Raw genomic sequence first — 12,311 nt, forward strand, 5'->3', positions numbered from 1 at the left:
GGCAGTGGCTTAAAGTTATTCCTTTACAGTATTTAAGTGGGGTTATCTCTACTGAACATGGTAAACTTTTCAGAAACTATCAGTTCTATATTAACAAGATCATTAAGGGTGAAACAGTCTCTCTAGCAATTGCCAATGTCTCGCTGTGAATAGTAAATAGTAAAAGTTCCTATTTGCATATTGTCAGTAAAGAACAGCACAAAACTCTGCCAAACCCCCTTCATGAGAAGTAGGACGTTTGTCATTGTTTCATTGATACTAATAGCATGAAATACTAATGCTCTCATAATGATACTTTCCCTTAGTATATGGTATGGCTGAGAGGTGTTACCCCACTGTCAGCTACCAGGTTATTTGCAGATTTATTACCTCTGACATAAATTTAAATGCAGACTTTAAAAACAATCCCAACTGTAATGTCCACATAATTAACCATGATGTCAGTGTTAGTTTTTGTAGATGCTGAGAATGTATCCTGTCTGTACAGTCATTGTGCTCTTTCTGGTCCCTGGCAGCCGCACAGTAATAGACTTTCCCCTGGGAGGAAAGGAACCCAACTCATAAAAGCACATTAGTGTCTCTTAGATTTTCCTTATTCCAGATTTGTACAGTGAAGTCAGATACTTGTTTTTTTTTTTTATATCTGCAGTATTACATTGCCTCCTAACTGTGTGTGTTGGCACTGCACCACTGCTCTGGTTAATATATATTCATTCATACTGTATATGATCATGTAAAGTTTTGTTAACAAGAACTTTCCCTTACACCTAGGTTAATCTTGCTCCAGGATGACTGACCAGTATCAGGACTATGATGCAGTGGGGGACTACTCAGGTGATGATTCCCCTCATCTGGCCTACTCTGGTGTAGATGGCAACAGTCATGTGTCTGAGGATGTAATCAGGCTGCCTTCTGCATCACAACATGGAGACGGTGAGTACGGTGAAATAGATTTACCACTGTTTCAAACGCAATATGTGTAAATATTTTCTTTATGCAGAATTGGTGGCGTGTGCATACAAAATATGTGTGCTTACAAAATTACAGTACATACAGAACACGACAAAAACAACATATATATGGAAGTTAATAACTACACATCTACACAAATATAGTAACCAGTACTACAAAACCAGTGCTGACGTAACCTACACCCCAGTTTTTGGGCACAGCAGACTACTGAAAAAGAATACCAATGGGAGGAGATGGAGCCATTGTCCATAACGAATTCCTTAGTGTATTGATGTCATACAAGAGGTCCGAATTATCTGTGATGTGGACAGACAAAGAAATTGCAATAGGTAGTTGTTGTATGTAGCAGACAGCAGTGAAAAGGATGAATCCACTAAAACATGTACAATATTATATATTTGCTTTATTGTTTTCCAGATCATCACTTTACTGTCTGAGTGGTTGTATTATTGCTGCTGTTAGTTTCCAGTGCATTTCCCAACCCATCTAAGCCTAAAAATGACTAATTTCATTTTTGATTTTGCTGGCTCCTGTTATTGTAGCAGCAATTGTCCTGCTCTCCCCGCCACTCGTTTTATTTCTCTGCACTAAGTGGCTCTTCTAACATGCAAGGAAGAACAGTATGGGCCCTTTAGGCTGGGAATGATGGCAGCAAGTGGGAGGAATGTATCTAGTTTGCCAGTGAGGCCTGTACACTAGTTGCAGATAATAGCTGTAGTTTAGGACCTGTGAGTGACAGAAGTAGATATAGAAGGTAGAAAATACTGACTGTTCCACACTTCTGTGACCCTTGAAATGCTAGAAAATACTTTCTCTGCACACGATCATGAAGTTGTTTAAGGCATTGCAGTAGGGGAATTCACACACTCATCCCCCTACATATATAAAGATATGAAACTCATGTTTGGAAAATCTATAACACTGCATTTTATGGGAGGAAAATGTTATATTGCTATTAGATGTGTGTGTTTCTTGCTGCATAGGCTGTATGTAGAATGCATTCTTGGTGTGGTAGCCGCAGAGTGGAAGCTCTGTCTGTCAGCACTTTAGATGGTTAATAGCTGCAGTAAAACTTGCAATGTCAGGTTTTTATGAGCAGTGACTACAGAGGCTGCAGTTAGCAGTAAGTGTTCAGGTTAATGTAACAGCAGTTAAATTGTGATTAACTCTTTAAAGCTCCCCAAACATTATATTGTGGTTGGACTAAGCTGACCAGAAATTGCACCATCATGTTTGATGAAGATTCTACTGGGTTTAATTTATTAAGTACGGTTGAACAATTGCTCGCATTGCCATAGCCAACATAGGCAGACATAGTGGGCGTGAATCTGAGCCGGATGCTGTCCCAGCCGTCCTTGTGTCTCTTGCCATAGTAGCATTGGTGAGTTTAAGCTAATGACGCTACAAAGCCCTTCCCTGGTGTACACCCATGCGTACGAATGTGCAAGCACAGAGACTCCCACTCGCAGTGTCTGTAGACACTGCATTCCCGTCTGGTGCTTCCCTTACATTTCTGCTACAGTGCGCCTGAACTTCATCTAAACGCATGCGCTGTGCGACACAGATGCATGCGCAGATGAAAAACATTGTTCCTCTGGTCCGACTCAGAATTAGGCCTAGTGTGAACTAGGGATGTGCAGGCTCTGATAGGTTCGAGGTTGCACGCCGAGTTTGGATTTTTCCCTCCAAAAATCGTGTCTGAGAAAGAGGCAAAACGTCATCTTTCATGGACAAACATCATCTTCCATGGACTTTTGTCCATGGAAGATGATGTTTGTCCATGAGAGATGACGTTTTGCCTCTTTCTGAGACCCGATTTTTTTAGGGAAAAATCTGAACTCGGCGTGCAACCTCGAACCTATCAGAGCTTGCACATCCCTAGTGTGAACTGATCGAGCAGCACAGTGGTCTGCACAACCAGGCCACTGTAGTCAGTGGAGAAATGATCTGGCTGTTTGGCAGCTAGACCACACAGCCAGTATACTGCTTGTGTGGCTTAAGAAGCATTTCTGGAAAATATGTCAGAATACATAGCTCTATCATCGGTATTCAGAAGGTGTACGCTGAAAGCATATCATGACAACATTATCACATATGGCTGTTTCCAAAAGTGTATGGTGTTTATTATTGTTTTGTCTTGTTCTCAGCATTCTGCAGAACATTTTGAAAAGCTCCTTATGCGATATTAATTCATATAGAACAGCAAACATCACTATTTGCATCAAGGCTTGTTTTTCTTCATGCCAATGCAAATAGCCCAAGCACAGATCTTTGTATGATACACAACGGATCAGGTTCACATTAAAATGATCAACCGGATACTCTGACATTCCATGCACTTGTCACCTTCTCTGCTACTAGGATAGAGCTATTAGAGAACAGGAAATAGGTATTTTTTTATTAATTACAGTGAAGTACAATAAAGCACTTACATATGCATCACTAATGGTTCATTCACAGTACTTAACATATAACAATATACAAGTGAGAGAAACTATTGACATAGGCATTATATCAGTCTACTGCTATAGCTTAATTTAGAAGGACACTGAAAGACACTGTAAGAGCTTGATTTGCAGAACATGAACACAAATGCAATGAGTTCCTAGCATCAACACAGTTTCTACTTCAGGGTCCATAGGGTATCCACAGGATACCTTGGGGTATAGGTGTGACGTCAGTCATCGGGCACCATAGAGTTAAGCTTTCAGCCTCCCAGGATGCACTAGGGTCCCCCTCCTATACCCCACCCCCGAGCCAAGGCACCTCAGTTTAGTTTGGTGCCCGGCCGGAGTCGGGTGCTCATGTTGGAGTGGGGGCTAAGAAGAGCCCCTGAAGCTTTCCTGCATGCAGCTGTGTCCATGCTGTACATCCAGATGTGCAGCCAGTCAGTCCTGACGTCCATGCTGTCTTCCCTACCCCCCCGCCGGTACCGATCCGGGGATGCTGGGGAGCATCTGGGGTCACAGCTAGCGGTGACCCCAGATGTTCCGGACCATGGCCGGATTCAAGGGGGACAGCAAGGTAAGCAGCGGGGTCCCGTGGTGGGTCCCCGCTGTTACATGGTCCAGAGTCCCCAGGCAGGGGGCTCCCTGGGGACTGGCTGCAGTGTGGAGCCAGGTAAGAACCTGCGCTTCCACTACCCCCCTGGGACAGCGGACCGCAGCAGAGCGGTAGCGCTGCGGCGTCCCGGGGGTTAAATGCATGCCAGGGGAGCGCGCCTTCCCTGTCTCACAGCCGGCGCCTCCCCCGCTGCACACAGCCCTCTCTGCACTCTGCCGACTGGCCCTGTGGCAGCGCTCCTCCCCCAGGCCAGCCTCCTCTCTGCTCCTCGGCGGCCATCTTCCTGAACGCATGGTGAACGCTGCTGGAAGCCTGGAAGGAAGCATCTTGGTCTGGGTCCCCCAGCATACCTCTCCTCCGCTGTGGTCAGGTCTGTGTATGCAGCGCTGTTTCCTACCAGACTCTGTGTCTGTGTAGTTGAGTGATCAGCGCTGGTTAGTGCAGGAATTGATTTTCTTTGCATTGTATGTGACTGTGCTAGCGCTGCTGCCTGTATCTTCTATTCTGACTGTCAGCTTTATTACTGTCCCTGTTCTTTCTGCTAAGCCCTTGCGGTGCGGTGCTGCAGGGTGGTCTCTCACCTCTTTAAAATACAATTGGTGAGAGGGGTCACATACTTAGTACCATCATGTCTGAAAGTGATTTTCCTCTCCGGCTACAGTGTACTACGTGTAAAGTACCTTTAGTGGAGGGGGAGGGTAGCGCGGAGGGCCTCTGCCGGCAGTGTTTGTCAATGGCGCGGCCTATTACGGTTACAGCACCGGTACAGGAGCCGCCCTGGGCTTGTTTCGCTCAGGCGCTTACAACCTTAGTGGGCCAGTTAGCTCCGCAGCCCGCATTTACACAGATGGGTTTGTCCCAGCAGTCAGTGGTGTCGTCACCCATGCAGGGTTTCCCAAGACAATTGGTGGTACCCCGCAGTCTCCCTATTTCCCCTCTCCCGGTTTCTCAGAAGCCGGCGTGGGTTAACTCCCTGACGAGTTCTGTACAGCACTTGTCGGATGTGTTGCAGGGGGAGGCTGTGATGCGGCCACATAAACGGCCGGTGGCGTCTCTGTCGGCTCCTTATGAGGATGACGAAGGGACGTCTGATGATGGGGAGATTCTGGATCCTTACGATCAGGAACCTCTCCATACTAAGGACGCTGACGCTAGGTCCAAGGTGTATATTCCTGGACTTATTCGGGCAGTCCGCACAGCCTTGGTGATTGAGGACGAAGTTCCCCCAGCTGCTAAATCCAAGTATGCCTTTTTTAAGTATGTGAAGGGTGACGCCACAGTCTTTCCTCTTTCGGGTCAGTTAATGGACCATTTAGAGGAGGCGTGGAAACAGCCTGGCAAGCGATACCAGCCACAGAGGCGCCTGGCAGTAGCTTATACGTATGCGGATAATTATTTAGCTAAATGGGAATCCCCTCCACAGGTAGATTCTCATGTGACACGTCTTGTCCGTAGTGCCACATTGCCGATGCCATCCATGTCCTCCCTTAAGGATGCTACGGACCGCAAGGTGGAGATCTGCCTGAAGTCTGCTTATTCCCTGGCGGGGGGGGGCAGCGCGGCCGGCTATGGCCATTTGCTGGGTTGCCAGAGCGATGGAGCGCTGGGCAGATTCATTGGAGGCGTCCTTTGATTCCGACTGTCCGGCCGAACAAACGGAGTTGATTGGTAATCTCCGTGATTCGGCCACTTATATCAACGAGGCGGCCTTAGACATTAGTACACTGGTGTCTCGAAGTTCTTCAGCAGCGGTGGCTGCTCGTCGCACCTTGCGGTTGCGATCCTGGAAGGCGGACGCTGACTCCAAAAAGGGTTTGGAGGCGTTGCCCTTTAACGGAGAAGTTCTCTTCGGTCCAGATCTGGACAGGATTGTGGCCACGCTGGCGGCAGCCAAATCGGCATGTCTCCCGTCGGCCGCGGTTCCTTCTGGTCAGGACCATCGTCCTTTCGGTCTTAGAGGGCCCAGGGCAGGCCCAAACCACAGTCTTTTCCCCGACAGGCTGGTCCCAAAAAATCGGCCAAGCCCCGGAAGCAGGCATGGAGTACCAGACGTCCGGCCCCTAAGCCCGATGACAAGCCTGCGGCCTGACGGTCCGGGCCTCCCTTTGGGGGATCCCAAAGTGGGAGGCCGCCTGCTGCAGTTCGCCCGGTGTTGGTCGATCACCACGACAGACACTTGGGTTCTCGAGGTTGTCTCCCACGGGAACGCCCTCTCTTTCCGGCACAGACCCCCGGCACGATTCTTCACCACGGGTCTACCATCAGACCGGAACAAGGTCACGGAGCTACGGAAGGTCTTGCACACTATGCTCCAGGCTGGAGTTATAGTGCCTGTTCCATTCTCCCAGAGGGGCCAGGGTTTCTATTCAAATCTTATTTTGGTGCAGAAACCCAATGGGTCGTATCGTCCGATTCTCAACCTCAAAGCTCTCAACAAGTCTTTGCGGGTGCCGAAGTTTCGGATGGAGACCCTACGGTCCATCATTCTGGCGCTGGAACCTGGGGACTACATGGTGTCATTGGACATACAGGACGCTTACCTGCATGTCGCTATTCTTTTGCGCCATCAACAGTTCCTCGGGTTTGCAATCCGCAGCGACCACTTTCAGTTTTGTGCGTTACCTTTTGGCCTGGCGACAGCACCGCGTGTGTTCACCAAGGTGATGGCGGTCATGGCGGCTTCTCTGCGGCTGCAGGGAGTCCGCATGTTGCCGTACTTGAACGACCTGTTATTAGTGGCAGGATCTCCAGAGCTCCTTCTACACCACTTGGACCTGACCATTGCGCTGCTGCAACAGCACGGCTGGTTAATCAACTGGCAGAAGTCCACTCTAATCCCGTCTCGGCGGATTCTGCACCTCAGAGCCTTATTGGACTCGGGACAGCAAAGGATCTTTGTGACGGAGGAAAAGATCTCGGCTTTACAGTCGAGGGTGCGCAGTTGTCTACACAGCCGCCGGGTGTCTCTACACTCGGCGATGAGGTTACTGGGCTCCATGGTGTCGGTGTTCGACATGGTGGAATATGCCCAGTTTCACTCCAGACCTCTGCAGCACCTGATCCTGTCCAAGTGGACGGGCTGCCTCAGTCTCTAAAGTCCCAGACGATAGTGCTCACCCCGGAGGTTCGCCTGTCCCTTGCCTGGTGGTTGCAGACGACCCATCTTAGCAAGGGACGGCCTTTCAGGGTACCAAATTGGGTCCTGTTGACAACGGACGCCAGTCTTCGGGGCTGGGGAGCAGTTTCGGGCCCACACTTGTTCCAGGGCAGGTGGACGCCGAAAGAAGCGGAGCTTCCAATAAATATCTTGGAACTCCGTGCGGTCTTCAGTGCTCTCCAGCAGGCACATCGGGTTCTCCAGGGTCGTCCGGTGCAGGTCCAGTCGGACAACGCTACCACCGTGGCCTACATAAACAGGCAAGGAGAACCCGAAGTCGGGCGGCTCTCGTAGAGGTGTCTCGGATCCTGGTATGGGCGGAGCGCAATCTTCCGGCCATATCAGCGGTCTTCATCCTGGGAGTGCTGAATTGGGAGGCAGACTTTCTAAGTCGCCAGGACGTTCATCCGGGGGAATGGTCCCTGCACCCTGACGTTTTTCAACTGCTGGTGGACAGGTGGGGTCTTCCAGAGACAAGAGACGAAGAGGCGTCTCTGGTGGATGTTCTGTCCGTCCGGTGGACGTTCCGGTTTGCATACCTGTTTCCTCCGGTTTCCCTTCTTCCACGGGTAATCCGGAAATTCAAACAGGAAGGAGGGACGCTCCTGTTGATAGCTCCTGCATGGCCCAGACGGCACTGGTTCTCAGACCTTCAGGGTCTGTCCGTGGACAGTCCTCTGCGGTTGCCGCTACGACCGGACCTTCTGTCACAGGGTCCTTGTCTTCACCCGGACCTGACTCGGCTGTCTTTGATGGCGTGGCTGTTGAGACAGCCATGTTGAGGTCCAGGGGGTTTTCCAGCTCTGTGGTGCGTACCATGTTGCGAGCTCGGAAACCGTTGCCCGCGAGGATATACCATCGCGTGTGGCATACGTTCTTCCAATGGTGTCGACCGAGAGGTTATGCACCGCGGGAGTTTCGTCTGTCTAGGATACTTGCCTTCCTACAAGCGGGACTAGATCATGGGCTTCGCCTTTCTTCTTTGAAGGTACAGGTTTCGGCCCTGTCTGTCTGGTTTCACCGTAGGATTGCTACAATCCCGGATGTGCGCACCTTTATGCAGGGTGTTCTCCGCATTCAGCCGCCCTTTGTTCCACCTGTGGCGCCTTGGGATTTGGCTGTGGTCCTGGGGGCTCTCCAGGGACAGCCGTTTGAACCACTGGGCTCAGTGGATCTTAAATGGCTAACAGCTAAGACTGTTTTCCTTCTGGCCATAGCTTCGGCCAGACATGTTTCTGATTTAGGGGCTCTCTCTTGTAGACCCCCTTTCTTGATTTTTCATGGGAACAGGGCAGTGCTCCGCACTCGGCCTGAATTTCTTCCCAAAGTTGTTTCCCAGTTTCATGCTAACGTGGAAATAGTGGTCCGGCCTTTAACTCACCTGGTCTTTCAGTGGGTGAGGCCACTTTGGATGTTGTGCGGGCCTTAAGGACTTATGTTGACCGCACTTCTTCGTTTAGGAAGTCGGACGCCTTGTTTGTCCTCTATGGCTTCCGTAAAAAGGGTTGGCCTGCTTCAAAGCAAACTTTGGCAGCCTGGATCCGTATGGCTATTTCTGAAGCTTATCTTCATGAAGGTCTGCCGGTTCCTCCTTCTTTGAAGGCTCATTCCACTAGGTCTGTGGGTCCTTCGTGGGCAGCTCGACGTGGTGCCTCTGCAGTCCAGATCTGCAAGGCTACTACGTGGTCCTCTGTCCATACGTTCGTAAGGTATTACAGGTTAGACACCTTCGCCTCTCAGGATGCTTCCTTCGGGCGGCGGATTCTCCTTTCAGCACAGGAGCGTCCCCACCCTTAAAGGATACTGCTTTGGGACATCCCCAAGGTATCCTGTGGATACCCTATGGACCCTGAAGTAGAAAATATGAGATATGGTAAGAACTTACCTTTGTTATCTCTATTTCTACGAAGTCCATAGGGTTCCACAGGACTCCCGCCCTGTCGTACCTGTGCTGCAGATGGGCTTTGGTCTGGTCACCGGTTTTTCCGTCTCCCTCTGGTGAGAGTGTGATTCTTGTGTGTATCCAGATCTTCTTTCTCTCTCTTCCTTCTCCTCCTCCGGCCTATGGCTTGGTAACTAACTGAGGTGCCTTGGCTCGGGGGCGGGGTATAGGAGGGGGACCCTAGTGCATCCTGGGAGGCTGAAAGCTTAACTCTATGGTGCCCGATGACTGACGTCACACCTATACCCCAAGGTATCCTGTGGAACCCTATGGACTTCGTAGAAATAGAGATAACAAAGGTAAGTTCTTACCATATCTCATATTTTCTGTGAATTTGTCTACATACTATTTGATATATTTGTTATAAGGCCACCTGATTTAAAAAGAAAATGTGTAATCAACGTTCGATATTTATCAGATGAGATCATATATTTTTAACACTCCAGCCAGTATAAAATAATGTCCAAAAGACTTCAAAGTAAGTATTTTACAGTCAGACACTTTCCTTTCAGAATGTCACTACATATTATACTCAATTTGCTTGGATACTTGTGTATGTCGAACTCCACTATTGGTGCTTGTGTATAGGATTTAAATAACCCTTAAGTCAAAGTTAAAGTTATACATTATGAGTACAAGGTGTGTTGTTGTAATTCAAAACTAGATGGATAATCTATAAGAAATTGTTTATGTATACAGCATAAGGCATACAGAATTAGATCATATACTGAGACCCCTTTTCCACCAAAATCCAGTCCCTGACCCGGGATTTGTAACACGGTTCCAAACCAGGCCAGATCCGGGATTTACCCCATTTCCACTGTGGCGCCGACCCGGGAATGTCCCGGGTCGACGCCATTAACACTGCACATGTGTGCAGTGGCGGCGCTTGGAGATGATGTCATCACTAAGTGCCGGAAACTCCAGATCTCCCCTGAACGCCAGACCGTGCGGACCGGCGACCAAGGGAGGGGGTCCTTTCCAGGGGGGGTGTCATTCGGGAGGTTGTCACAGGGGAGGGAGAGATTACAGCCTCCCCGTATGAAGCGGGGACGGGGTAAAAACTGGAACAGTCTTGACCATACGGGGAGGCTGTAATCTTTCCCCCCCAGACAGCTTCCAAATACCAGCCAATCACAATGCAGTAAACGGGTCCTGGGTCTGAAGACCCGGGTGACCTATTTCCACTGAGCCTGACAGGGTTTTACCCGCGTAAAACCCTGCTTGAGACCCGGGAAGAAATGTCTGATGATTTTTTCCTAAGAGCCTTTATCACTGAGCCGCTACCCGGGTTGACATGGCAATAGCCCGGGTATTTTGGTCAGTGGAAAAGGGGTATTATATGCAGAAGAAGAGAGGTTGTACTGTGCAGCTGTCTATGTATGCAGAAAAGGCAACAGAGCTGACCATCCACTATACAACTTTCTGTCAGATATCTGTACAATCTGGGTGGTTGGAATGAAAACCTGGTAATGTATGGGAGCAAATGACAATCGTCCATTTGCTCACAAACACTGGAAAATAGCCAAAAATGGTCGTTCAGACAAATTGGTTAAAACACACAAATTTAACCATTTTGAACAATTTTTTTGTCCTTTTTTCAGTGTTTAAAACCATATGATCGACTGTCATTTGCTCCCATACATTACCAGGTTTTCATTCCAACCAGACAGATTGGACAGAAAATTGTATAATGGATGCCCACTGGGCACTTGTTTATACAGAAAGCTAACATATACTTATCCAGCATACAGGACAATAGAGTCATCTTTACTGTTCAGCTTTCTATATACATAGGAAAAGGAACAGAAGAAAAGACAATTCCGGTTTTTATTGAAAAAAGTGCAGTAACAAATAAAATAAGCAATTAGCACTTGCAGAATTAATGGTTGGTTTGTGTTACTACACAGGATTGTCTCTGGAAAACAGGTAGAGTTACATAAACTTATAGAGCACATGTCAGTATTATCACTATAGACATACTTAATGCACACTGTTTTATCATCCTCTTACAGACGGGGCCACTGTGCTAGAGAAGGATCTAGCACATGTTGAAGGAGTAAAAGGACAGGGTCATACAGAGATCCCTGAGGGAACCACTGGTAAGGCAGAATTTGGCCGGTTTAACCAGTTTTATGCCAGTGCCCTACAGGGTGCGGCATTCCCCTGCGGCTGTGACTTTTGGCTATACTCCGGTATGCTTTTTTGCTCAGAATTTCAGTTTGTGTGATAAAAGCAGGTTTTGGATCAAATAAAAGAGATTGTTAGTCTTTTCAAATCTTTGGCCTTGAATTTGTTCTACAGTCTCCCATGTAAATATAAACTGCATTGGTGTTCTCTATTAATCAGGGCTGTATTCCGTGCTGCCCTAGGCATTGTAAATGATTATGTCCTAATTTATCAATTGTATGCAGCACATACTCATGCCCTTTTATTAAGTACAAACAGCCTCCATTATTTTTACAAAGAAGAACAACAGTAAAATAAAACAAAAATAAATACATTTTAAATTAGGGTAAGTACAGCCCTGACTGTAACTGACGTTACTTTGATTGAGTCAGTGCTATACAATATTCTGTGACTTAAGCACCAGCTTTTGTGGTACTGCAAGGTACAGCTTGCCCTGCCTGCCAGGTACAGTAAGGGAACACGCGCTTGTTGGTCCACAAAAGCTGTTTAGCCAAAGGTTGCCTATCCTCCGCTAAATACCACGCTTTAAATGCCAGGCCCAAAATATGGTAGAAAATTTAAACTAGAGCCTGATCCTTTGGCCTCCTTTTATTACAGCTCTCATTTTCCTCGCTGTCGTCTTCTGCCACTTTTGCTGACAGGCCTTTTTAGTTGTCTCTTATCCTTTCTGTACAGTAGTATTTTCTTAAATCTAGGCGGACTCTCCTTCAGTATAGCTGCTTTTATTGCATCTACTCTATGCTTTGCTAAATCTATTGCTATCAGCTTCCTGCGTTCTCTGCTGCAACATCAATTCTAGCAACATTTTCTTCTAGTATGTTGCTGTTTTATTTTTGTACTCGCTGATATCTGATAACAAAGCCAAGCGTATCATAAGAATAAGTTCAGCTAAATTGGGCCTGTTACCCATTGGCATTACATTTGTATCAAAACACAGTGTAAATGTCATGTGAAAAGCGCATATGTGTTTTTTATATGCCGTTCACA

The 12,311-nt window shown here is 47.9% G+C and overlaps 1 protein-coding gene across 8 annotated transcripts in view; it reads left to right on the forward strand.

The window, feature by feature from the left end:
• LOC148540598 (microtubule-associated protein tau-like) overlaps positions 1-12,311 on the forward strand; it is a 137,564-nt gene that overhangs the window by 55,299 nt on the left and 69,954 nt on the right. For 7 of the 8 annotated variants that reach the window (XM_088442232.1, XM_088442208.1, XM_088442225.1 and 4 more), the window contains 2 exons: positions 772-933; positions 11,150-11,236. In XM_088442232.1, coding sequence (XP_088298358.1) covers positions 789-933; positions 11,150-11,236 — 232 coding nt within the window. In that variant the 5' untranslated portion in view covers positions 772-788. The remainder of the gene's footprint in view (positions 1-771; positions 934-11,149; positions 11,237-12,311) is intronic. The other variant, XM_088442241.1, reaches the window with a different exon arrangement.

Source organism: Taudactylus pleione, unplaced genomic scaffold, assembly GCF_031769625.1.
Source record: "Taudactylus pleione unplaced genomic scaffold, aTauple2 ptg000018l, whole genome shotgun sequence".
Taxonomy (NCBI): Eukaryota; Metazoa; Chordata; class Amphibia; order Anura; family Myobatrachidae; genus Taudactylus; species Taudactylus pleione.